We start from the raw sequence: 23,486 nt of genomic DNA, 5'->3' as shown, positions 1-23,486 counted from the left end.
ATCCCACGTCTTCCTCCAGCGACTTTGTTGGTAGCAAATCGGCTTTGCAGGATCTGGCCTTAGGGAGAACAAATCCATCTTGTCCTTGACACATGCAGTCTCTAGTATTTTAATACCTTGAACACCAGAGAGATTCCCCCTCCATTGACCAAGCGTTGCTGCTTCTCCTCCTGGGAAGGTAACTGAGGGTGGAACTCACATTTCTTCAGCCATCATGTTCTGCACAGAATGCTAACAGGTCTGCTGCCAAGAGAACATTTTAATTTGAAATAACAAATATGCTCATCTTTAGGAACTAATCTACAGTAATTATAAATACCTACTTATATATGGAAGAGAGCGTGTGTTCTGTTTTGTTTTTTCCTTAAAGTTGTAACTAGAGATGATATGAAGTGAAAGGCATCCTTTGTATAATAAGACTTCTGTTTAATATTATTGTGTGGTTAAAATACTTCCATTATAAATTTGCACACTTTTTTCTTCCCTTGCATGTTCAACTCTGATTTTTACAGCTGTTCTGTGCAGACAGTAATGTATTTTTGTAAAATATTTTTGACACTGAATTGCAATAAATGTTCAAACAATGTGAACCACAGAGTTGGTTGTCTCATTGCTTCCAAGTTGGTGACCTTATCAGCCTTGAGCTTCTGATGACTGTAAGCAGAGACACTTGTGCAGGAATATCCAGAACTTGGGTTGTCGTGGCAGTAGGTACGTGGAGAATACCCAGGATAGAGCTGTTGCTTCATTGTACCTCAAAGGAAAATGAGGTGAATGGAGCCCTCTCTTCCAGCAAAAACAGTGCTCACGCGGAGGTCATGCTCATGAGTCTGTATTCTTCCCAAAGTACAGGGGTGATTTTTGCCCCAAAAGAGATCACTGGTGCTCACACTTTTCTGATAGCTTCAACTCCAACTTGTGGCTTACAGAAATGTTTTTTTCTGGACATGTTATCCAAGTGACTTTGATTGTTACCTTTTTTCAGTTACAATTGCATCCAGTTAGATTCAGGACTGCAACAGTCTGACCTGGGCTCCTGCTCAGAGGGAGTGTGAATAGGAGCTTACTGCAGGGACTCCCAGTAAATTGGGGAAAAGCAATTGAAAAGGCAAATGAAATGTCGCTCGGGCTGGAATAGCAGTTCTTTTGGTAAAACAGGATGAGTCATCTCACGGAAGCTATGCCAGCTATGAAAATAAGCAAAAAACGCAGATGCCTTGTTTTTAATTTCATTTGCACTCTCAAGTAAGGCATGTTTAAGTTGTTTCATAAGTCTTTTTGTAGTTATTCTGTGTCTCAGGAGTATAGTTAGAGGGTTGCACCCTAAGATGCAAGTCTCTGGAAACATAGGACAGTCTACAACATCACCAGAGCTTTTTCAACAAGGGAATAAGAAAGCTGTTGTCAAGATACATTTCTTACTCAAACTTTCCTGAAAGTACTCAATTCTACTTATTTTAATAGACTAAATCCTTTAAGGGGAATACTTGATCTGTTTAGGAATGTCGCATGGGTCAGTGAGGTCTGTCTATAATCCTTTCCATTTTTATCATATTGCCACTGCCACCTCCATCCTTTTGAGAGTGCTCAGGGATGGATGGTGAGGCAGCCTAAAGCATGGTTGAGGTACTGCCTTGATCAATGACAACAGGTCACCCTCTATAATTCCTTGAATTGCCCTCACTGTCTGTCTTAGAGCCTGAAAAAGTTCTGGCAAAAAGCATTTTGAAAAGTACTTGCACAACAAATATTAAGATTATGACTCAGCTTTGCCCCAACTTTCCATAATCCTCAGTTCTGCTTCTCTGCTTTATGGGGGATGTGGGGTGAACCCCAGTCAATCATGCAGGGGGTTGCTTTATTTGTGACAAACCTAGAGCTGCATCTGTCATCAAAATTGGAGAAATGGGAGAGCTGTTTTCTAAAAGGCTCTATAAATAAGTTGTGTGGGTTCAAAGGCCTTCCCTAAGCTGGAAAGATGCCAGTTCACCCCTTGCTGTTCTTGATGCATAGTATGCTGTGCTTTTTAGTAGAAAACAAACAAACTAATGTCTTTTTAATATGTTTTCCTTGGATCGTTTTGGTCCTGGTCAGAACAGGCCTTGAAGGCAGGAGGCAGCACCCGCAGGTTCTGCGGCCGAGGTCGTGGGTCTGGCCCAGGGCTGCTGCTGCTTTCGTGTGACTGCTGAAGATGGGTGGCAGGACAGGAAAGACGCCCACTCCCAGCTTCACAGGAAAGATACACAAACACCACTGTGGGGTTTGCATTTATAGACAGGGAAACACAGTCAGTGCAGGATATGCGAGTTCCTCTTCTTCACGGCACACCATGAATTTTGACTTATTTTAACAGGGCTTTTGAGCATTGAGTTAAAAATATATGACTGCAAGAATAAGCTTATTTGTGAAGTACATAAAAAATGATGTCTCTATGGGTAATCTTTGATGGGAATGGTATGTGTGACAAACTGTCAGCGACAGCCTAGAAGCTTCCTCGCTCCCTGCCTGTGCCCAGTGCCGGGGTGGGCTGCACTTTTGTTTTCTCCTTGCTTTTCCTCCACAGGCAAAGCTCACCCTTTTGTGAGGGGTTTAGCTCATCTTATGGGCCAGAAATCTCTTCCTCTCCTTCATCCTGCTCTGGCAGGGCAGCCCAGCCTGCGGGAAGAGCGTCAGAGGTGGCTACGCACCCGTGGGGCGATTGCCAGGCTTAACCTAGGGCCTGTGTCCAGCCCAACCATGATCCAGCTTAAGCTGATGAGAGTCCCGTTGGGTCCGGTCGTGACTGAACAAGCGTTTAAATGCTTTGGCAGGTTGGGACTCAATGCACTGGGGCCTTGCCTTCCCCACACGAGGTGCCCTTGGTACCGCAGTGATTACTTTTCCCCTTGGGGTTGGGGCACCCTCCTCCGCTGGGCCTGGGGGACATTTTGTCCATGGGTCTCCCACCAGAACCTGACCATGGTTTTCAACATGGGCTCTCTCTTAAACGACTTTCTCCTGGTCTTTTTATAGCTCTCTTGATGAAGTGGAATTTATTCTTTCTTTTTTGGATATAGCTGGAGGTGTAAATCCAGACAAATATAACTCCTGAAGGGGAATCAACCTGTCCGTGCCATGGCTCAACAGCGCCTGTGTATATAAAGCAACCAGGAGCCTTTTTAAACCTCTGAAACTGAAGTGCTTTTATTTGTTTTTTTTTCTTGCTTATAGACAATTAAATGGTTCTCCTTTAAAAGAGCTGACTCCTGGCGGTAGGTAGAAACCTACAATCTTTCGCTTACCACACACTTTTATATTTAAAGCCTTTATTTTTAACCCAATGGTGGGATTCAGGGTTAATGCTCGTTAGATCTGTGTCTAGACAGTTGTGAAAAACAGGAAATGAATTACATTATAGTACGAAAGGAGAATTTAACCTTTTCTCTCCTCAGTAGCACACGTGACTGGGGAAAATATGTTACAGCAGAGTATTTTGGAAAGTTTAAGGAAGTAGAAAAATGAGAAAGAAAAAAAAAAAGCTGAGTTTCCACAAGGCCTCGTGGGAATTTTTTCACAGAAAATAATGAGCCAGACTCTGCCCTCAGTTACACAGAGGCAGTAATTTGTTTCCTCTGGTCCCTGCGGAAAAGTTGCATTTTATTATTCCCTGCTTATGCTGAACATTCAGAAGGGAAAAAAAAAAAAAAAAAAAAAAAAGCCAAGTTAATTGGTTTCACACACATGCACATGCACGCGTGATGCCTGCAAGAGAGAGGCCCCCACGTGCCACCCGTCCTCCGGCACACGGAGCCCGGCAGAGCAGGTTTGTACCCCCCTGTGGGCAACTGCACCTCACACCCCTTCTGCTCAGGCTGCCGAAGGCCTCAAGGTCTTTGTAAAATATTTACGAAGTTATTTACTCCTTACTTGAACTAGAGACTGTAAAAAAATGCAAAATTCCCTTGCTCGGCCCTTCAGGAAGGGAAGAGCGCGAAGGCTTGCTTACCGCCGGCGGCAGCACAGCAGTACCGCTCTGTCCGCCCACATACAGGGTAAGACCCGAGTGTCAAAAGCCTGTTGCAACGAACCCAGAGCACGAATTAAGCCTGAAGCAGTGCGAACAGCTGGTCTGCTCAGAAAGAGCTGGAAAGCGGAGGCCTGGGTGCTCTTTACCTACTTACTTGTATCCCCCCGGCCCCCTACAAAATGGCTGCTGTTTGGATGCAAAATACACCACGATCAAAAGCGGTACGGTAAGCATCTTCAGTACCGCTTCTGAGCTCTTTCCTTAGACCCCTAACATAGCCCCAGTGGTGTATTTTCAAGCTTTTCTCAACCCCCCAAGGCTCCGGGATGAGCAGGGGGACAGCCCTCGCCCAGCTGGGTGCTATCGCAGGGACCCTGTTTATCTCGCACGCAACTCACCCCCCTCCTCTGTGACTCTTCGCTGGAGCCAAATGTTTACGCTCGCCACGCATGCTGTCAGCTGGCCAGAAACATTAATAACCCCATGGCAGAGCAACGGAGCCTTGCCAAGGATCCTCCGCGCTGCTCAGCCCGGGCTCCGCCGCTCCTGCCCTCCCGGGACCCCCGCTGGCTTTGGTGACTGCTGGGAGCATGTGGAGGAGAGGGATTAGGTCCCCCTGAGGACTGTTTATTTGCTTCATTTTATCATGATTGCTTTTAATTTTGAAGGCACATGAATATGAAGTGTACAAATCACTAGAATAATACTGTAGCTAGTTTTACGGCGTCTTTAGCACCATCCAAAAGAAAAAAAAAGCCAACAAACAACTGACTCCCCCCGCAATGGAGCAGTCTAAATAAAGTTTTTTAAGCAATACAATATTTGCCTGTGTAGTTGTCAATGTTTCCACTGCCAGTTTGTCTTCCTAAAGGAACCAAGCTTTGGCACGGCTTAGATCCAAAAAAAATAACATCTTTAAATGTTTGCAAGGGGGTATGGGATGTGGGGGGGGTGATGGGGGTCAAAGTCACTAGGAGTGCTATAAAATGTTGGCCTAAGAGCCTCGGAACGGGAACAGCCTCAATTTATCTGGATTTACTTGCTCGTGCCCATGCCAGCGAGGGAGGGCGTGGAGCCGCAGCCCTTGCAGCCCTTACCCCCGGCCGGGTGGCAGCTGCCCGGGTGCGGGTCCTCCTCAGGAAGAGCCAGCTGCTAATGGGAGCGGTGAGGATGTCACTTAACGCCGCTCACTGCTAACGCCAAGGAGAGCTTAGCAAGCATGGGAGCCGATACCCGCTGCAAACCACGCTGCCGTGAAAGGAGGCATCTACATAAGCATCCATAGAGAGGCACACAGGCACGCACGTGCAGACATACAGACGTACAATTAATAAAAGCTGTCTTTCAGAAGCCTGTCTCTGTAGTGTAAGGAAGGGCAATAATTTTCTTGTCAGCAGCAGCTCAGCTTGAAGGAGAGGCTTTAGGACATGGCTCATCCTGTGGTGGGGAAGGAATGTGTCTGCATTAATCACGAACCTCTTTTTTTTTCGTTTTTCACGAATATATTCTGCCTGATGTAAGTATAGCCTGCTTGACAGTCTTAACACAGACAGAAATGGTGTTTGATTTACAGAGAAGGTGGAAATCTGAACAGAAAAAGACACAGATATTCCAAAGATCCTCATTTTAGTCCCTCTCTGTGAGCACACGTTACCCCTGAAGCCTCTTGGCATTGGAAACTGATGGAGGAACCACAAAGCTCCTCTTGCCGGCCAGGGTGTTTTGCTGTAATACCCTCTCGGGTATCTCAGGAAGCCACTTTTACCTCCAGCCCATTCTCAGGTTACCAGATGAACTGCATAAGCTAGGATCTTGCATCCCACTTAATATTTAATCACCCTTTGCCCTCATTTTCTTAAGTTGGCGGTGAAACCCTAGCTAGCCTGCGTGCCACAGCGCAGCAGTGTTTTATTACAGAAAGCTCGGAACAAAGCTTCCACTTGCTAATCCAGCTGTGCTAATGGCCGTACCGCTGGAGCTCCATAGATGATTATCCAAAGGGCATTCATTAATCAGCAGTGAGGAGTAGTTACGACGTTATTTGGGAGCAGGCTCTACTGCACGACGCAGGCAGGGCAGAGGACCTTACTGCGAGATACGATGCCATCTCAGACAAGACCGAGTGACGGTGAAGATGGTAATGGCTCTTTTGGAGTCCACACGTGTGCTTTTGTCACGTGTAGGGCCCCAGATGTCCTCAAGGCGGGACAAGCTCCATGTGTGTTTTTTTTGCCATGGACTCCACTTCCTAAGCCAGGGCATTTGCTTATTGAATGAGCACAAATAATCGCCATTTCTGAGGAGCTCTGTAAACCCAGCAAGCACCCTAAATGGGGTGGTAACGTGCTGCCAGTTCCACCACCTACGTTGCCCCTGCACGGAGCCAGCGACAGGGACATGGTGGCCCCGGCCAGGGCTGGGGACCTGCGCCCGCTGGGCTGGGCCGAGCCGCTCCACAGCCGCGGGTTTCCGCAGCGGTTCAAAGCAGCGAGGCCGCGGAGACCATTGGCAGAAAGGCTTCACTCGGGCTCTGCAGCTGTCGGGGAGGGTGGCTGCTTTGCCCCTGCTTGTGCAGCCTTTGGCAGCGGCTCGGAGGAGGCTGGGGCTTTGCCTCCGTGCACAGACCTGACCTCCGTGCACCGTGTGAGCTTGGAGAGGCTGGTGAGCACTGGCTGCTAGGACTGCGCGTGGCTCTTTTCTGCTGGAAAACAAGTCCCTCACTTGGCCTTTCCAATATCAAAAATACCCAACCTGGGTTTTTTTTATTTAATAATTATCAAATAAGTTAAATGAGAACAAGGATTAAGGAAACAACCTTCCCAGTAAAACACCTCTGACAAATATGGCAGGTAGGGCAGTGCAAATCCCCTCCAGGCCCCCTCTTCCCAACCTGCTGCTGGGAACAGGGCCGGGGGAGCGCCGTGCTGGTGCCCCCCAGCCAGGGGAGAGGCTGGACCCCCGCGGCTGCTCCCAGCACTGGTTATTTTGCATCTCGGGACCCAGGCGGGGCAGGCTCCGTTTACTTTGTAGCAACTCCATGGAAGGATGCATTTGAAAACAACTTCTGGCCAGACATGTACCTTAGCATATTAAAAGGTATTTTTAGTACCTCTGGCAGAGCGGATCAAACTCTGCTTTCAGCTGTACTAAGACAACTCTATGGACTTTGCTGGCAGTGCTGCATATTCATACCGAGGTAGCAGCTGGTAGAAGCTACTTGACTAAATAGTCGCATTTACTTCACGCAAGACAAAAACACAAGTGCAGATAAACACCGGTGGGATTCCTGGCTTACAGTGGGCAGTATTTTCTTCCTAGGACCGTGACTTTGCCTGATAAGAGTTTGAACTGCTGAAGAAACAGCATCACGTAGCAAGGAAGAAATACTCTGAATGTCGCCGCCTCGATTTGTGATGACTTTGTTTTTGCACTGGTATAAATATAAATGTGACCATTTCATACAGCAAAGTGCTCTGTGATGAGTACAGTATAAATAGCCGAACTGATTACACTAGATATAAACAAGGACTGGAAACCCTTGCTTCACCCCAGCAGTTAGAAACGGTGGAAGCGGAGGGAGCTTTACAGCTAAATGGTTAAAAGCTGCAGCAGAACATTTTCTCGGGATGGCTCCAAGCGTGGAGTTGGTGCGTTGCCATTTCAGCAGCCAAGCTGAGACGGTGGGAAGCACGCCGCCACAATTGCATACTAAAAAGAAGGGAAGGCTGAGATAACTACCATCTTCTTACTGTGTAGGCCGTTTAAAAAAAATAACATATAATGATTCCTGCCTTATTGCAGTGTTTGGGTTCCAGATTTAGCCTTGCATGGGAAGGCCGGTATGACACTGAACCAGGCCAAATAAGCATTTCCTGCTTTTAAGTAATATAATGTCAGGAATCCAGCTCATCAGAAACACCCTGCTCATCTTCCTCTGCACCAGCGCCAGACACTCGAAATGAACTTCAGGTGAATAATACCACTTCACTTGGACTTTGTGAGTGACAGTTTACAGCCCAGGTCCTTTGAATACTTATTTTCATCACTATAAAACAAAGCTCGGTACATGTCATGCCTAGGAAGTGGCTTAGCTCACTCAGAAACTCAGGGACTTGCCAGAGGCCTTAGATAACTAAGTAAGATTTGTTTTAGCTGCCCTCAGTATCCAAGGTATTTCCTACTGTAAGTATAAGGAAACATTGAGGATACTTAAGCAACCATATTTGTTTATCTTAGGTCAAACTGGAGAGATTTTCCAGAACCATTACTGCAGCTGCACTTAAGTTGTTGAAAGGCTGCATTTGTACGGAGTGCTTCTCTTCTGACTCCATGATCACGAACGAAAATCTTCACCGAGAGCCGAGCTCCACGGGGAAGGGTGCACGCAGCTGCTGAGCAAACATGAGCAGATGTCTCCAGACGCTCACTCTCTGGGTATGCTTCATTAGCCTTGGCCTCAACTGGGCCAACTCCTGCATAAGGAGGAAGCCAGAAGGGAGAAGAAAATCACCAGCATACCCTCCCTCAAATTTCTGAGTAGGTAATTACCTGCAGAGAGACAGATGTCCAGATACGAGATTCTCCAAGCCTGCAAATCCAAAGCGTCGTAGGAGGGCAACCCCGCCAAAGCTGGAGCCATCTGCTCAGCCGGGTGACGTGTGAAGTGATGCTCCGCAGGTCCTGCCCTCCAGCAGCATGGCTTGTGCCGGTCGCCGGGGTCAGCCAGCACCTGGGTCACGGGTGGTGCCTCAGTAATGGTTCTGCAAGGCACCTGGTGGGAGGTAACTGTGACTACTGCAGGGACATGGTGGGATTTTCCCAACTCCTTCCTATTCCCTGGTACAGCTTTCTCGGGTCATTCAGTCTACAACCTGTGTTTGCTGAAAAGGCGGGGCAAAACCTATGAAAAATGAGAAAATTTGGACCAAAGTCATTCTAACAAAAGAAAAGCGAAGCCCAGAGGCAACCTTTTTACAGTAGATGTTTGGAGAGCAACAGTGCTTCAAAGCATGCACGAGGCCCTGGCTGGACGATAAGGGGGTGAGGAGAGAAGGCCATGCAGGCCAAAATGTCCCAACTGGGGCTCTCATCCTGGAATCTGATTCATACAAATGCACCCCAGTACCTCCCTGCCTCCTTAACAGCGCAGATCAGATTGCAGCATCCCAGGTACCTAAATTTAGCCTCTGAAGTCCATAAATCAATAGCAAAGCAATTAGTCTGATATTCTAAGGTGTCATACACCCATTTTGGTAGGGATTGTGAATGCTGAACAGATCCCCCAAAACTGGTAGGTGGTTTGACAATGCTGGCTGGCATATAGCTCTTGATGCGCAGGAAGGACTTGCACTGACATTACAGACTCAGGCAGCCAAGGGCAATACGTAACCCATTAGCCCCAACCTTGCAAGGTACAGATCACCTCTGCACTGCTGTTAGAATTATTTTTTTTTAACAGCTACCTGCAGGGCCGAGCGTGCAGGAGAGCGCCTCTGGCCAGGCATCCCAACCCGCACATCCACCGAATGCTGACTGCTCTCTCTGCTGGCCAACTGAGAAATGGTATTTTCTCAAGACAGACCTGGTCATGTGTGAGTTTGCAAAAATGCACTGACCAAGCAAATGAGTGCCAGAAAAAAACAGCTTTTTTTTTTTTTTTTTTTAAGTCCCACACAGGCGAATAAAAGAGGTTAGTTTTCAAATAAACTATATTCTCAACTAAAAAGCAGCAGCGACGAAGAGATAAAAGGCAGGAGAGACGTGGGTGTCCTATCTCATGCTGCAGCTTACTGCATCAACAGCCTGATGGAGGTGAGAGGAACTACCTGTGAGGTAGGATGTCCTCCCATTAGGAATATAAGGCTATCAGGGTCTTGCCCTACAATGTCTAGAAGTAAAAGTGTTGGAGAATTTCCACTACCCAACAGAATACAGAAGCTGGGAGACTGTGGGATTATGAGTAACTGACCTGAGGGCAGGGGGGTTTCTCCTCGCTTTGTTCAGTGCCTGACTCAAGGGTGACCTATCCCCAAAAGCCACCACTTAGGGGCTCTCAGCACATAAATACTGTAATAACTGGACAACCAAAAGACTTCACTGTGGGAAAGGACAAGGTAAAGAAGGCTGAAAGGGAATGGAAAGCTAAGCTGCTCTAAGAAATCATTGTACTGAAAGTGAATAAGCAGCACATCTTTGTGCTGGAGACATCGGGACATCATCTGGACACAGGGAAGATTAAAAGTCTCACAGGCTATTGACAGCATGGAGCATAAGTGAGCACATGCTGATCCTGCTGTGCTAGTGCACCCCAGCAAATCAGCCCTGCAGTAATGTCAAAGTTTTTGTATTACTTCATATCCCATAGTAGCATGAGCCCAGCTCCCCTGCATCAAGGAGTGAGGCTCTCCCTAGCACACCACTTGGGCTGGGTGGCTGGACCAGCCACCTTGGAGCCATACCTGAGGACCACCGAGTCGTGCTCTCCTGTATGGTGTACCCCATATGTATGTGTGCCTCTAGTATAAAGTCACTTGAATCTTAGGTGTTTCAATACATCAGTGATCACAGGGCTGATAATTAGCGATGTCTGGCAGTGAAGTTGCCTCCTCGCCATCAGCTTTACAGTGGCATGCGCGGCTTCTGCAGGCACTTGGCAAAGCGGCTCTCAACAAACTTTGCTTTTCTGTCTGGAACTTACTGTGGTGCTCTGAGTAAACCATGCTGGTGGGGCCACCTCATGCGTCAGCCTGAGGTGACAGCAGAATGGTTAAACACAGCAAGCTCCCCCAATCAGAACAGGGGTTAATTGGAGAGAGAAGGGAGCAAAGAGGGGAGGGAACTCGGTCCCTCTGATGGGACACCAGGGCTACATCAGCATTAGAAAAAGGGCTGGTCTCTGCTAATCGTGGTGAAGCAGGTAGCTCCTCCTTGTATTTGGGGCCCTAAATGAGCACTTGGTATATTCCTGAATTCTGTCTTTCTGATAGCACACCTTCTGAAATGGTGATGAAATGCCACCAGGCTTGAAGGGCTACGGAGTCAGCATCACGGTATCAACATCCTCAGCACTGAATGAAATAATCCTCTGGCTTTTACCTATCCCTCTGGAATGACAACTTTTTACAAGAGCTACAAAAAGATTGTTAATTATAGAAGAGCTATCATCACACACATCCAGCCTGATACATGTAAAATTAAGCATCTGTTCAGAATTATTAGAGAGAAAAAGGACTGTCTCTTCACATTGATTTTTTTTTTTTTAACTTGTATATTCTGAGTAACGGTTGTGACTGTTCTCCTTCTTAACAGCCTTGATCCTGAAACTAGATTAAACCAGGCAAATTCTTGTGTCTGAGCCTCACTAAAGGGAGTGTGTCACAGATTTCAGGCACCGGAAACCAGCAGAGGATGGCAGCTCAGTATTTAAATCAAATGACATACTCAAGTAGGGAGGGATGAACCCAATGTTCTGCAACAACTTAAAGGGTCTGTTGAGCAATGCACAGGAACTCTGTGTATATGAGATTCAATCACTTACTTGAAGGACAAAAAGTGCTTAACATAACCCGTTCATCTAAAACGCGGATCTTTAAATTCTCAGTTCTGCTATTGTCTAACCTGGGCAGTGCATGTGATGCCCTGGGCGCTGGGTTAGCATCTGTATAGAGCTGAGCAGGCAAATTTCTGCTGCTGAGTGCATTCACAACCAGTCTTGACATCACTCAAAGCATGCCTGCCACATCAGCGTCATGCAGAAAGAGCTGCCATTTCATCCAAACACTGATAAATCAGGCCTTTTACACAGGTGGATCTGGTTAAATCCAAAGCTGCCCCCTCTCGGGAGAGCTCTGAGCGCCAGTTTATCAGGAATCCCGAGTTCCATCAGCTCGATCTCTTCTGATGAAGCTGGTTCACAGAGACAGAAACTACAGATCAACTCTCCCACTCCGCAGATGAGTGCCCTGACAGCTGGCCTCCTATCCATAGTCCGTGCTGGCACCCAAGAAATCCGTGCGATAGCAGCCTATCTGCATAGCCAACCAGCTGTGCTGCATCTGGCAACAGAAAATGTAAGTTTCTACATTCAGCCAGCCTTTATGACACAGAAAAAGAGATGTTTGGATGAAGTGAATCAATCCCACAGTTGTTCAATGGTCTGTCTCCACTGTTAACATGCTGAGTAAATTGTCTGGAACTGATGGGAGATACAGTAGTAGAATATGTATATAACAATACACCTATACAACAGTAATGTAAGTATCTTTGAAGTTTTTATATTTTTCTGTACTTACAAATAAAATGATCCCTAATACTTAAAACTGTTACTGTGCTTTTCCTCACCAAGATTGAAGACCATCACAGGCGTTTGTTGTAGCCTCAGTCCCAGTAGGTTTCCAAGGCCGGACTGGATAAAGCCCCGAGCAGCCTGCTTTGACCTGATTTGAACAGCAGATTGGACTAGAGACCGCCTGACCCTTCTGACCTGAATAGTTCTACCAGTCTGTGATTCTATGATACGCTAATATGTAAAGTAGAACAGGTCCAAACCCAGAGAATTAAATACCCCATCTTAGCCTGTTTCTGTAATCCCATGTTTAGAGCGCTCTTCTAAGATGTGGGAAACTTTGCTCCAAACTCCCTGTCAATGTGATGGCTTTCCTGGGTTCCCCTGCAAGGATACAGTTTGGTATCACCTCTAAGGGAACTCAGCAGCAAGTGACCCAGTATGGGAGAGGCTTCCTCATTCCCTTCCCCCCAGCCGTATGTTCCTGCTCATTTCCTTATACCAGCAAGAGCAGCTGTCTGACCTCATGGCAAGCCAGCTCAAGGAGCTAAGAGGCAGAAAAAAAAAAATTACTTCTTTCTGTCATTTCAGCTTCCTACCCTGGATTACCCTGGAGCCAGACATATGCCAAGTACAAGCACATGCGGGCAGGTGAGAATGCGCAGCCTGCGTAAGAAGGAAAAGCAACTGCATCTTCCAGCAACCGTCAGCACTGGAACAGTTTAACTGAAATGGCAGGCATTTCATTCTCCCCTCGTACAGCACAGAAACTTAGATACTTACCTGGTTTTACATAGTGCTTGGGAGTTTGAGATTGTACTACTAAATCTATGCTCCCTTTGTGGGTATGGCCTTTAGGCTTCTGTGAAATAAGCCTAATTGATAAAGTTAGTGACTAAACTGAGATGCACCGCCCGTTTATGTAAGTGATAGAAATCATAACATAAAGAAAATATACTGTATCTCACTTCTAAAATGTAGCAACATTTAACAATTTGAGCTACACTGTTCAGTATTTTATGCATATATTTTTCCAAAAGCTTTTCTTACAGCACACAAATGCTCTTTTCAGTTTGGGTCACAGTAGATGGAGAACTAATATGCTTACGGTGGGATGTCTGCCTTTGATTTGACATATTAAAAGCCAAGTTCATTCTTACATAATCAAAATAAAAGTTTTTATTCAGTTCATGATATTTCTGATTGGGTATTCTATTTCCCCAAATACTTATTCCATGTAAAGAAATGTGAACTATAAAGACAATGTATGAGCAGCAAAACAAAACACACCCACTCAAAACAGAAGCAGGGAGAACTTCTTTGTTCACTTCACTGTCCTTCCAAGGAATAGCTGTAATCAGTCTGTCTGCCAAATCGATGTACAAAGTCCGGAAGGGGAAACACTGAGCCCCATCCCACTTTGGGATTCATACTGATGAAATCATCCAAGTTCATCTTGGAGTCTAAAAAAGGACCAGAAAAGAGAAATAAATTTAAGTTCCTGATGCAGCTTCTGTGGCACAGGTATACATCTATCAAGAAAATGCCCCCAAAACCCCCTCCAACAGTTCGGTTCAAAATAGCGAAGAGTTCACAGCACACTTGACAAGCAGCAGTCCGGCAAGATTCTGCAAATTGTACGGTGCTATGAAAACATCTATTTCCAGTCTCTGAAATACTGCTTTTGCCCCGATCCCTCTCTCTGCCCACGGCAATAATCAGATTACCGGATCAGTAAGCATCCTTAGTCATTAGAAATTAGTATGTGTGGGAAAGAATAAGATTTTTCCCTGCAACAGCAGCCTAGAAGGGTCGAGTAGCATCAGAGAACTGAAGTGCAAATAACAACCAGCACGAGGAACTGCAGCGCAACAGGTGCTTGTAGCCTTCCTGCATTCACACAAATCTGATTACTCAAAAGCAGGGAGATATTCCCCCATTAAGTTCTGAACCAAAGTCAACTGAGTCAGCTCTTGCACTGGCTACAGAGGAGCTGGATGAGAGCAGCAGTCAGAATTGGAAGTTGCTTTGTGTCTCTCGGAAGCGATTTGCCCCTTGGCAAACCTACGCTTTGTTACTCCCCACACCGCAGTATTTGCTCCGTATTTGCTTTCCCTCCAGCCCCAAACTTTGTCCTTGCTGTACGTGGCCCGGCCCGCTGCAAGGCCAGAATATGGAGACCGGAGGAAATGCCTGACGTAACCCGGCCCGTAGCCTAGAGGGATGCTCAGGCAGAGAAGGGCACAAATCTAGGGGCAAACGCTTTTTATTTTTGCATCCTGAACCACGGAATGAAGTCAGAGGGGGAAAAGGTTAACTGCCCTAGTTTCAAGAGAAGAGTAACCGTGACTGCTCTTTGCCAGGAGCGTGATCTGCTCTGACCCCCACAGGAGAGGTGGAAACCATTCTGTCCCGTTCGTGGATCCCAGAGAGCTCAGTGGGAAGTGCGGGTGTGCAGTTTTGGGTTCAGGTGCCTTGTACATCCTTTTTCTGGAGCTGGCTGGGTACGAGCTTTGCTGACTCAGCACCGTGCTGATCAGAGGTTCCCGATTCCTCAGCCTATTCAGCTCTGACTGCAAACATCCATGGGCTTGTTGTTTTATGTTCTCACTGACCATCTGTGCAAATCATCTTTTTAAATGCCCATTAAAAGAAAACAGGAAGAGAATGAGTTTAAAGAACAGAGTGGGAGAGCCATTGGATTTACTGTTATAGCTTTCATGCTGTATTTAAGTATTTATTTTAACATGGATGATTCACGTGCGCATTTAAGGATTAAGAACCAAACAAGAGTGGGCTCTGATGAATGGATTATAAAATCCATAGAATGGAGTTTGCTTCAGCTGCAAAAAGCCTGTGCAATTAGGCTTACCGTTATGGACAGCGTCATACGAGGAAGGGAAGATGGTGTTTGGGAATACCAGACCCAGCAGTCCCAGCCGTAATCCAGCCCCCAAAGCCCTCTGGTTGCACCACACCTACACCGTGGCACAGCTTTGTGATTTGCCCAAGCCCAGCTCTCAGCACTTCCGAGGTCTGGCCCCTCATCCTTTTCGCATTAGCCTGTTCGGGCTCTGCACGTTGAAAATCCTTACGTCCAGCCAAGCATCTTCCTACTGCTGAAGCGAGTCTGGCAGAACAGGGCCAATTTCTGCCTGACTATGTGGGGATTTAAAACGGCACAAGCCCAGCAATTTGCTGTGTAGCTCAAGAACAGTTAGTAGTGGCTAACAGCTCTTGCTTGCTGGTAGGCTGGTAAGCCTGTTTTCCAGTTCCCAACTTGTCTTCTCCTCCCAGATGCTTTTGTTGTAAAATTAATGTGATTCTTCATCTAGTTCAAGATTTGAAAGATAAAGAATTCCCTGCTTTATGTGCACCGAGCATAGCAGAATGAGAATTTCATAAAACTGTTCTGTGAATGGTGAAGAAGCCCAAAGGGCATTCTTCCAGTAGAGTTACAAACACAGCTGCTGCTGCTGCTAACAGCTTGGAAGTTGCTGTCACAATGTCTGTAGGAAGTGAAATACTCTCTGAAATTCAGAAGGATCAGGGCAGAGCATAACACAGTCCATCAGAGAAGTTTAATGAAAGGAAAAATTGTTTCAGCGAAGCAAACGGGAATATTCCTGCGAAGAGCGGATGGTCTAAGAACTGGTCAGCAGCTGGCACTGAAGCAGTATGAGAGCTATCCACAGGAAAAAACCTAGTGAGATCTCTCCCCTTGTATTCAATTCAGGAGCTAACAGTCTTCTCTGTGCCACTCTTCTTAACTCATGTGCTGTATCTGAATGCCATGCATGTTATGGTACACCTCGCAGCTTTAGGAAACAGCTCAGCAAAAATGCGTGAGAAAACCACAAAGTCCTCTTCCTGAAGCAGAGGAAGAGTGACAAACAGCAGAATTTACAGAAGAGACATCTGGATGCTGCAGTTGACAAACCATGACGATTTCTCCACAAAAGCAAGGAGGAGCACCCTTTATGTAACAGTTATACATGGTCAAGAGCAGCAGAATTTTTTTTATTTTTAAAGATTTACATTCCACTTGCAGTCCTCCTCAGGTGCTGTGGCTATTATACAAGCTTGCAATATGTAAATTCTCTCAGCCATTAAATTGCAGTCACCTCTAACATTAACCATGTAAGCAATTTAATCTTGCGCAAAGACAAATTAACATGGAAAGCAGAGTACTCTTGTCTAAGTGAAACAACAGGGAGAAAACAGTTATCTGCAGTGGAACATTAATGCCCCAAGCTCTTTCATGATAACAAAAGGTCTGCCACCCAGTTTTCCATCAAGTTTAAAATTACTTTACCAGTCTCTAAAGGAGGGGAATTAACAGTTCCACTTGTTGACAGCATTGTTTTCTAACCCTGTATGTTGGCCTGCAGGACACGTGCCCATCTACGGAATTGCGTCACTGAAGCATAGGGCTTCGAGTCAGCGGAAAGTTAAAGCACGTGATTGTTCCACAACAGTTAAACCCAGAGCCCTCGCTGACTTACAGCATTGTGCACGTTGAAGCACGCATCATTGTAAGATACCTCAAGTGAATACAGGGAAGACAAAAAACAAAGCTGGAGAAAGTGGTACCGAATGAAAGACAACTTGAACTAAACATCCTAGATCTGTTACAATCTGTTCCTGTTCTGATGCAGGTCTTGAAGCTACCTAGTGAATGACCTTCCACCTCCCGTGGGTGCAGGGTAACCAGTTCCTTTCATCTGCAACATTCAGCCAGCTGACCAGGAGACCAGCGCACATCAGCCCAGAGCTGGAAGACTGTGTCCAGTCTGGGGCTCCTCAGTACAAAAAAACCCCAAAACAATGACATACTGGAGTGAGCCCAGAAGAGGAACATCACGTTGGTTGGGGCGGGACAACATGACATTCAATGAGAGGCTGAGAGAACTGGGCCTGTTCAGTCTTAAGTCCAGAAGAGGCAGGGGAGATCTCTCTGCTGTCTACATCTACCTGATCAGAGGACACAGACAAGATGGAGCCAGAGCCTTCTCGGAAGAGCCTGGCAACAGGACAAGAAGCCAAGAATGGAAGTTGGAACATGGGAAATTCCAATGAGGTATGAGGAATTTTTTTTTTTTTTTTTAAACCATGACAGTGGTCAAATATTGGAACAGATTGCCCAGAGAGATGGTGGAATCTCCATCCCTGGAGGTGTTCAAGGTGAGACTGGACAGAGCCCTAAGGAACCCCTGTTTTGAGCAGGGGTTGGACTGGATGACCTATGGATGTTCCTTTCAGCATGGCAAGGTACAGAGCAAAGAAATAAAGCATGGGAGAAATTGAAGATCTGTGTGTCTTTCACTATCTCTTAACATCACAGAGGCAATCTGGAGGTTGCTTGAGACCATGTGGCTGCTGCGCATCAGTGAGGTAAAGCTTGGTCAGGCAAGACAGATAAGGGGAGAGTTACAAGGGTTTGCAGCTAGAGAGTCATTCCCCACAGCCAGAGGCACCTGTACACATGTGCAACTGTTTGAGGCATTCTGTAACTTACTGTCTGCAAGTAAGGTTTTCTACTATTTTGATTGGAGTAGAAGTTTTCACCTTCCTGGTCTGGCCTGATATACATTCCTCCCACTTTCATTAGCTCTCAGCTATCACAAGAATAAAGGGCTTCAGCACCTAGGAGGCTCCAGCTAACAGTGAACCATCCACTGCAGTCCAGGCATTCTCCACTTGCTACACCACCTTTGTATAAACCTTTACTGGAGCTAAGGACAAAGACAGAGAATTTATTCTTGGATTGTCTAGAAAACACCTAAAGCTTCACAATGAAGGCTACATCTGTGCTCCTGCCCACATTTGTAATTCATTTCTACTCTAGCGTGAAACCCCAAGCTTCCTTAGAAGCCAGAGCAAAGACTGAGAATTAACTTCCCAGCGACTTCAAACCACCATAAACTTGGACCTAAACACAACACATGTTTCTTTGACCCTGTCTCCTGTAACATAAACACATAGCAGTACTGCATTGTTAAAAAAGCAACAGAACCAAATGTGCAGAGCAATAACATGAAAACTCTTTCAAAGCAAAACTTCACCACAGTTTTCTCCATCTGGGAAGAAAGTGAGAGAACACACACACACACGGCAAATGTCAGCCAGCTTGCCAAACACATGGTTAGAAGCAGCTGAAATGCTGTGTGATTAAGAATGGTTTAAGCAGCTCTACAGAATAGATCACAAGTGTTTACTTCTCTCTCTGCTTGGTCCAGAGGCCATTATCTAGACTATCACTTCAAAGAGGCTTAAGGCTTGGGGAAATATTTGCTGACCTGCCAGTTTGCCTTGAAGGTCCTCAGGTCTGTCCACCTGGTAGAGAAACCTCAAACATCTCATGCAAGCAAACCTAGCACGCTGAGCGGAGCCTGAAAACTTCCTCCTGTCAAAACAACCTGCTCTGGCAGGATGGGACCTGCCAGCTGAAGTGTGGTATAATCAGTGTGTTAAAAATTCACTTTGTGAGCCCCAGGCAAGTTACTTGGCCTCTTTGCTTCAGTTCCCTGCTTCTCCCCTGTAAGGAGAGAAAAGTATTACTTACCTCTCATTCTCTGCTCAGTTTATGAAGCTCAGTAATTAATGTTTGATAATGGTAAATGCCAGGAGGCATGCTAGACTTTACGTGTTCAGAAAAGGAAGTACCAAATGCTTCATAGCCCTATCTTTCTCCAGATGAAATAATAAGCCAGTGTGCTGGTTTTGGATGGGATAGAGTTAATTTTCTTCATAGTAGCTAGTATGGGGCTATGTTTTGGATTTGTGCTGAGGACAGTGCAGGTAACACAGGGATGTTTTTGTTTTTGCTGAGCAGTGCTTACACAGAGTCAAGGCCTTTTCTGCTCCTCACCCCACCCCACCAGCGAGTAGGCTGGGGCAAGGAGCTGGGAGGGGACACAGCCAGGACAGCTGACCCCAACTGACCAAAGGGATATCCCACACCATACGACATCATGCTCAGCATATCAAGCTGGGGGAAGAAGGAGGAAGGGGGGCATGTTCAGAGTGATGGTGTTTGTCTTTCCAAGTAGCCATTATGTGTGAGGGAGCCCTGCTTTCCTGGAGATGGCTGAACACCTGCCTGCTGCTGGGAAGTAGTGAATGAATTCCTTGTTTTGCTTTGCTTGCGTGCGCGGCTTTTGCTTTACCTATTAAACTGTCTCTATCTCAACCCACGAGTTTTCTCACTTTTACCCTTCCAGTTGTCTCCCCCATCCCACCACGGGGGGAGTGAGTGAGGGGCGGCGTGGGGCTTAGTTGCCAGCCAGGGTTAAACCATGACAACTAGCTGGATGTGCTTCTGGCCACAGGTTGTGGAAGCGCATTCATTTCTTGTGTGCATCTTGGACTATGTCATTCAACACTGTAAGCAGGATAAAGGAGCTCTGGCAGCTTACCTGCCGTTTCAATGCAAGGGTATGAAGGAGGAGGTTTCTGCCATTTTCCATTTGCATCTTTCATGTGAGATCTGTCCGAGGCAAATGTCTTCAAGTACAAATCTGCTCGAATCATTCTGATTTTCCTAAGCAGTAATGCAAAATTGTATCAAAAGATGCGTGCATACAATACCACATTAGTCACTTGGAACAAGAGCCCTTGCCTCCCATCAAGGAGCATTAATTTCATGAAATACATAGAGTCAGCAACATTGTGCCAAGCACTTAACTAGTTAACAAGAAACTACAGTACGAAAGAAAAGGGCTGTTGATGCTGAAGGTAAAGAGCTTTAGAAAAATAACACAGTGCATTTATTTTGCTGGAGTATGGCAAAAAACCTCTGTCACTACGCATCCACAAAGAAAACTTCAACTTTGATTTCATGAAATAACATCTGTGGTCTTTGTACTTAGGTCATCACCTGTGAAATTCTGGGTGAAGGCTGTCATCCAACCTAAAGGCCTCCAGGCTGTATAAGTCAAAAGGACACGGAAACGGCAACACTGTGTCAAGATCATAAACGAAGTTCTGCTCCCCGCTGGAAACATGAAGTAGGATAACATGGTAGTCCTGGGAAGAAGGGTAAGGGCCATTAGGTAAACAGCTGTTAATGAGAAACTGGCAAAGGCAGTGAAAAAAGAATGCTTCCTAAAAGCAGAAGCTGCAGAGCCTTTCTCTACACCCTGCTTTCTGTCCTTGAAGTATTAAGCCTGTAACATTTCTGGCACCAGGAGAGAGATTGCCTAATGCCCGCCTCGCCTTTCAAGAAGTCTCGGTATTCTCCCCATTCCTTTGCAGCGCCCTTTGATTTAAGTCTGGACAGCTAAACTAAAGTGTATGCTACTCCTAAGAAAATAGAAAATCTCTTTTGTGAACCACGCCAAAACACAAAAGTTGAGTGGAAGCAGCATTTTTGTCTTAGACCCAGTCCTAGATAAAAGCTCACAACAATATATGATCATAGCTTAACATTAACATTATCTAGTGATCTCTCTTAATAAGAGAAGCGGTACCCGTTGCAGTAACATGGCCTGTGAATTTGAGTGCCGAGCGTTTAGCTGCTGAAAAAACAGCATGCAAATGAAAAAGCAGCAAACGGCCTCAGATCAAGAGGAGCGCAGGAGTAAGACAAATTCCTGTAGTAGCTCTTGAACCTGGGAAAAAATGCCTGTGGGTACTAGATCACACTTTTTCAAGGTAACTGAAGGTACCTGTTAACAGCTTACTAAAGCTTACATTAAATCCACTCACAAAAAGAGTTTGAAGCACTGTCTTTTGACACTTTCAATATTAAACAATCCTACCACAAAGGGATTGGAATGAAAAAGATCTTAGGCAAGCTATTTTGCCAGGCCGATATACACATACAACCATATGCTACGGTATTTAGAAGAATACGTTACCGAGTATAAGAAAAATTAACTACAAGCTTTACATAGCCTACGATCCACTGAAACATCAAAGTCAAAACACCTTCTGATCCATGAGCTTTTATGAGAAATCCGCATTCTGCGGTGGCCTTTCTCGACTCTCCTATTCCTTCTTAGATCACCTTCACAACACTTGGATCTCTTTTTAAACTAAACCCTTTTTGTACTACAAATATGCCGATATCTGGGGAGCGAATGAATGATTTGGAAATCACAGAACTTCAGAAGTCTGCAGACTGTTTTGCAGAGTTTCAGGAACAGAAATTGCCACAAGAAATAGAGGTTTTTTCCCAGAGCCAGATAACTGAAAGAACTCTGTAACGATACATATTTGAAAAAAACCCCCACCTTGTAGTGGTTTGTAGCAATCACTGAATTGCATTCATTGATCAAATGACACTCCAAAGCTACCATTTATGGGTCAGTTTAATTGCTGACACCTGAATACAGATAATGCTTATATTTTTCTACCCTCTGTCAGGCCTACATGGATATTTTCACACACCTACTTCTTACAAGTACAGACATCTACTTCAAATTCTACAAAGCTGGTAGCCTCAACAATATCCAGATGGCAATCTTCACAAATCTGCTATGTACTCTGGCCAATGTTTGTCACCTGTACATTTTACTGAATGGTAAAAAGAGCACCAGATTTAGGCTCTTTATTAATCTGGTGTAAAGGAATACTAAATTTTAATACAAAACTATAGAATACTTGAGGTTGCAAGGGACCTCTGGAGGTCATCTGATCCAGCCCCCCCTGCTCGAGCAGGGGCATCCAGAGCCAGCTCACCGGGACCAAGTCCGGACGGCTTCTAAATATCTCCAAGGATGGAGACTCCACAGTCTCTCTGGGCAACCCGCTCCCGCGCTCCATCGCCCTCACAGTAAAAAGCGTTTCCTGATGTTCAGATGGAACAGTTTGTTACAGTAAAGATGGCTGACACTGCCCACCTCTGATCCTGCAGATACCAACTACAGAAGCACGCACCCAGGATTACTGAGAGAGAACGGAATGCCTTACCCAGACAACAGGCTCATCTCCCTGTCCCGATTTCTGCTTCCAGAGCGGAATCTGAAAGTTACAAAGTGAATAAACCTGAAGTTAATAAAACCTTTCAGATTAATACACATTGATTTGGGGTTAACTTGTTAGTTCTTTGCTAACCTGTTCACTTTATCCGCTTACATCTGTGCTGCGGTCAGAAAATTTTCTCTAGTTTCTATCTTTCAGGAGCATGAAGTTGGAGACGCTATCCTGGGCCACAGAACGTCACCGTTCTCCTAAACTGACAGATTCCAGGGAAGAATTCCCCCACAGCTCACAGGGACATTGTGCCTCTTCCCATGGTCCTGAATGCATCAGATAACTGAAAGACCTTACATGGTGTGGTTTGCACGCCTCTGAGCCAAAACGAGCGGCAAGAGGGTTTTGGACCACATCTCCCTTACAGGGGGGGCTGCGGTCTAAAGGCCTGGGGGGCTGCGGTCTAAAGGCCCGGGCCCCCGGCTCGCCTGCGTCGGGCCGTGGCTAAAGCTCCCAGGCCCCCATCTCACCTGTGTCGGGCCGCGGCCTAAGGGCCTGGTCCCCCGCCTCCCCCGCCCTGGGCCGCCGTCCCCGCAGCCCCGACTCGCCAAAGCCGCACGGGGATGGCGCCTCAGGCACTCACCATCCTCCTGTCGTTGGAGATGAAAACAGCGTAAAATTCTTCCAAAGGGAACTGGTCCTGCCGCCTGATGTAGTCGCAAAGCTTCCAAACGTTTTCTTCGCTGCAAAACACAAGAGCGGGCCCCTGCTGACCCCCGGCCTCCTTCCCGGGAAGGGGCGAGCCCAGGGGCGATGCCCGCCGCACCGTCCCCAGCGCGGGCTCCGGCCGCGGCGGGCGGCTCCCCAGCTCACACGCCGCCCCGGGACGGGCCTCCCGGCCGAGGCGCAGCCTGTCGCGACGCGCGACTATCGCTCGCGACTCCCGCCGCCCCGGCGGCCCTTACCAGTAGCAGCTGGTGTAGGCGCAGGCGGGGCGGGCCGGCACCGCCGCCTCGTAGGCAGCCGCCGGCCGCGCCATGGCCGGCCTCGGCGGGAGGGGCGAGGGCGGCGCAGGAAGTGCCGGGCGCGGCGGGAGCCGCCGGCTGCGCCTTCCCCGAGGAAACGCGGCCGCGCCGCCATCCCGGCTCGCCTCGGGCGCTTCCCGGGCACGGCCGGAGCAGGCGGCCGGGGTGGGGGGGGCGGCCCCGCTCAGCCGGGAGCCCGCGGGCGGGGCGCGGGGGGACGGGGAGCCGCGCCGCCGCCACCGCCACCACGGGC

General features: G+C 46.9%; 1 protein-coding gene across 2 annotated transcripts; it reads right to left on the bottom strand.

The window, feature by feature from the left end:
- Positions 1-13,460: 13,460 nt before the first annotated feature.
- On the bottom strand, positions 13,461-23,247 carry LOC142592991 (protein N-terminal glutamine amidohydrolase-like). Of its 2 annotated transcripts, XR_012830861.1 has the most exons (7): positions 23,174-23,247; positions 22,852-22,951; positions 22,206-22,256; positions 20,170-20,318; positions 19,709-19,833; positions 17,809-18,025; positions 13,714-13,753 (listed from the first exon to the last, which is right to left on the bottom strand). XR_012830861.1 is itself a non-coding variant. In XM_075705953.1 (6 exons), the coding sequence occupies exons 1-6, from the start codon at positions 23,245-23,247 to the stop codon at positions 13,620-13,622; spliced, it is 633 nt and encodes a 210-aa protein (XP_075562068.1). In that variant the 3' UTR covers positions 13,461-13,619. The 2 variants fall into 2 exon arrangements, 1 of the variants encoding a protein (XP_075562068.1); XM_075705953.1 differs by lacking the exon at positions 17,809-18,025 and having other exon boundaries at positions 13,461-13,753.
- Positions 23,248-23,486: the final 239 nt, after the last annotated feature.

This window comes from Pelecanus crispus, chromosome 2, assembly GCF_030463565.1.
Source record: "Pelecanus crispus isolate bPelCri1 chromosome 2, bPelCri1.pri, whole genome shotgun sequence".
Lineage (NCBI taxonomy): Eukaryota > Metazoa > Chordata > Aves > Pelecaniformes > Pelecanidae > Pelecanus > Pelecanus crispus.
Note: the sequence above shows the minus strand (reverse complement) of the source record. Positions and strands in the feature narration are given on the sequence as shown.

Coding starts and splice junctions, on each gene's coding strand:
- LOC142592991 (XM_075705953.1), bottom strand. CDS start 23,247: ATGGCGCGGCCGGCGGCTGCCTACGAGGCGGCGGTGCCGGCCCGCCCC. Junction 20,319..22,205: donor GAGATGAGCCTGTTGTCTGG/GTAAGGCATTCC, acceptor CCTTCTTCCCAG/GACTACCATGTTATCCTACT. Junction 13,754..19,708: donor CCCTTGCATTGAAACGGCAG/GTAAGCTGCCAG, acceptor GTCCTTTTTTAG/ACTCCAAGATGAACTTGGAT.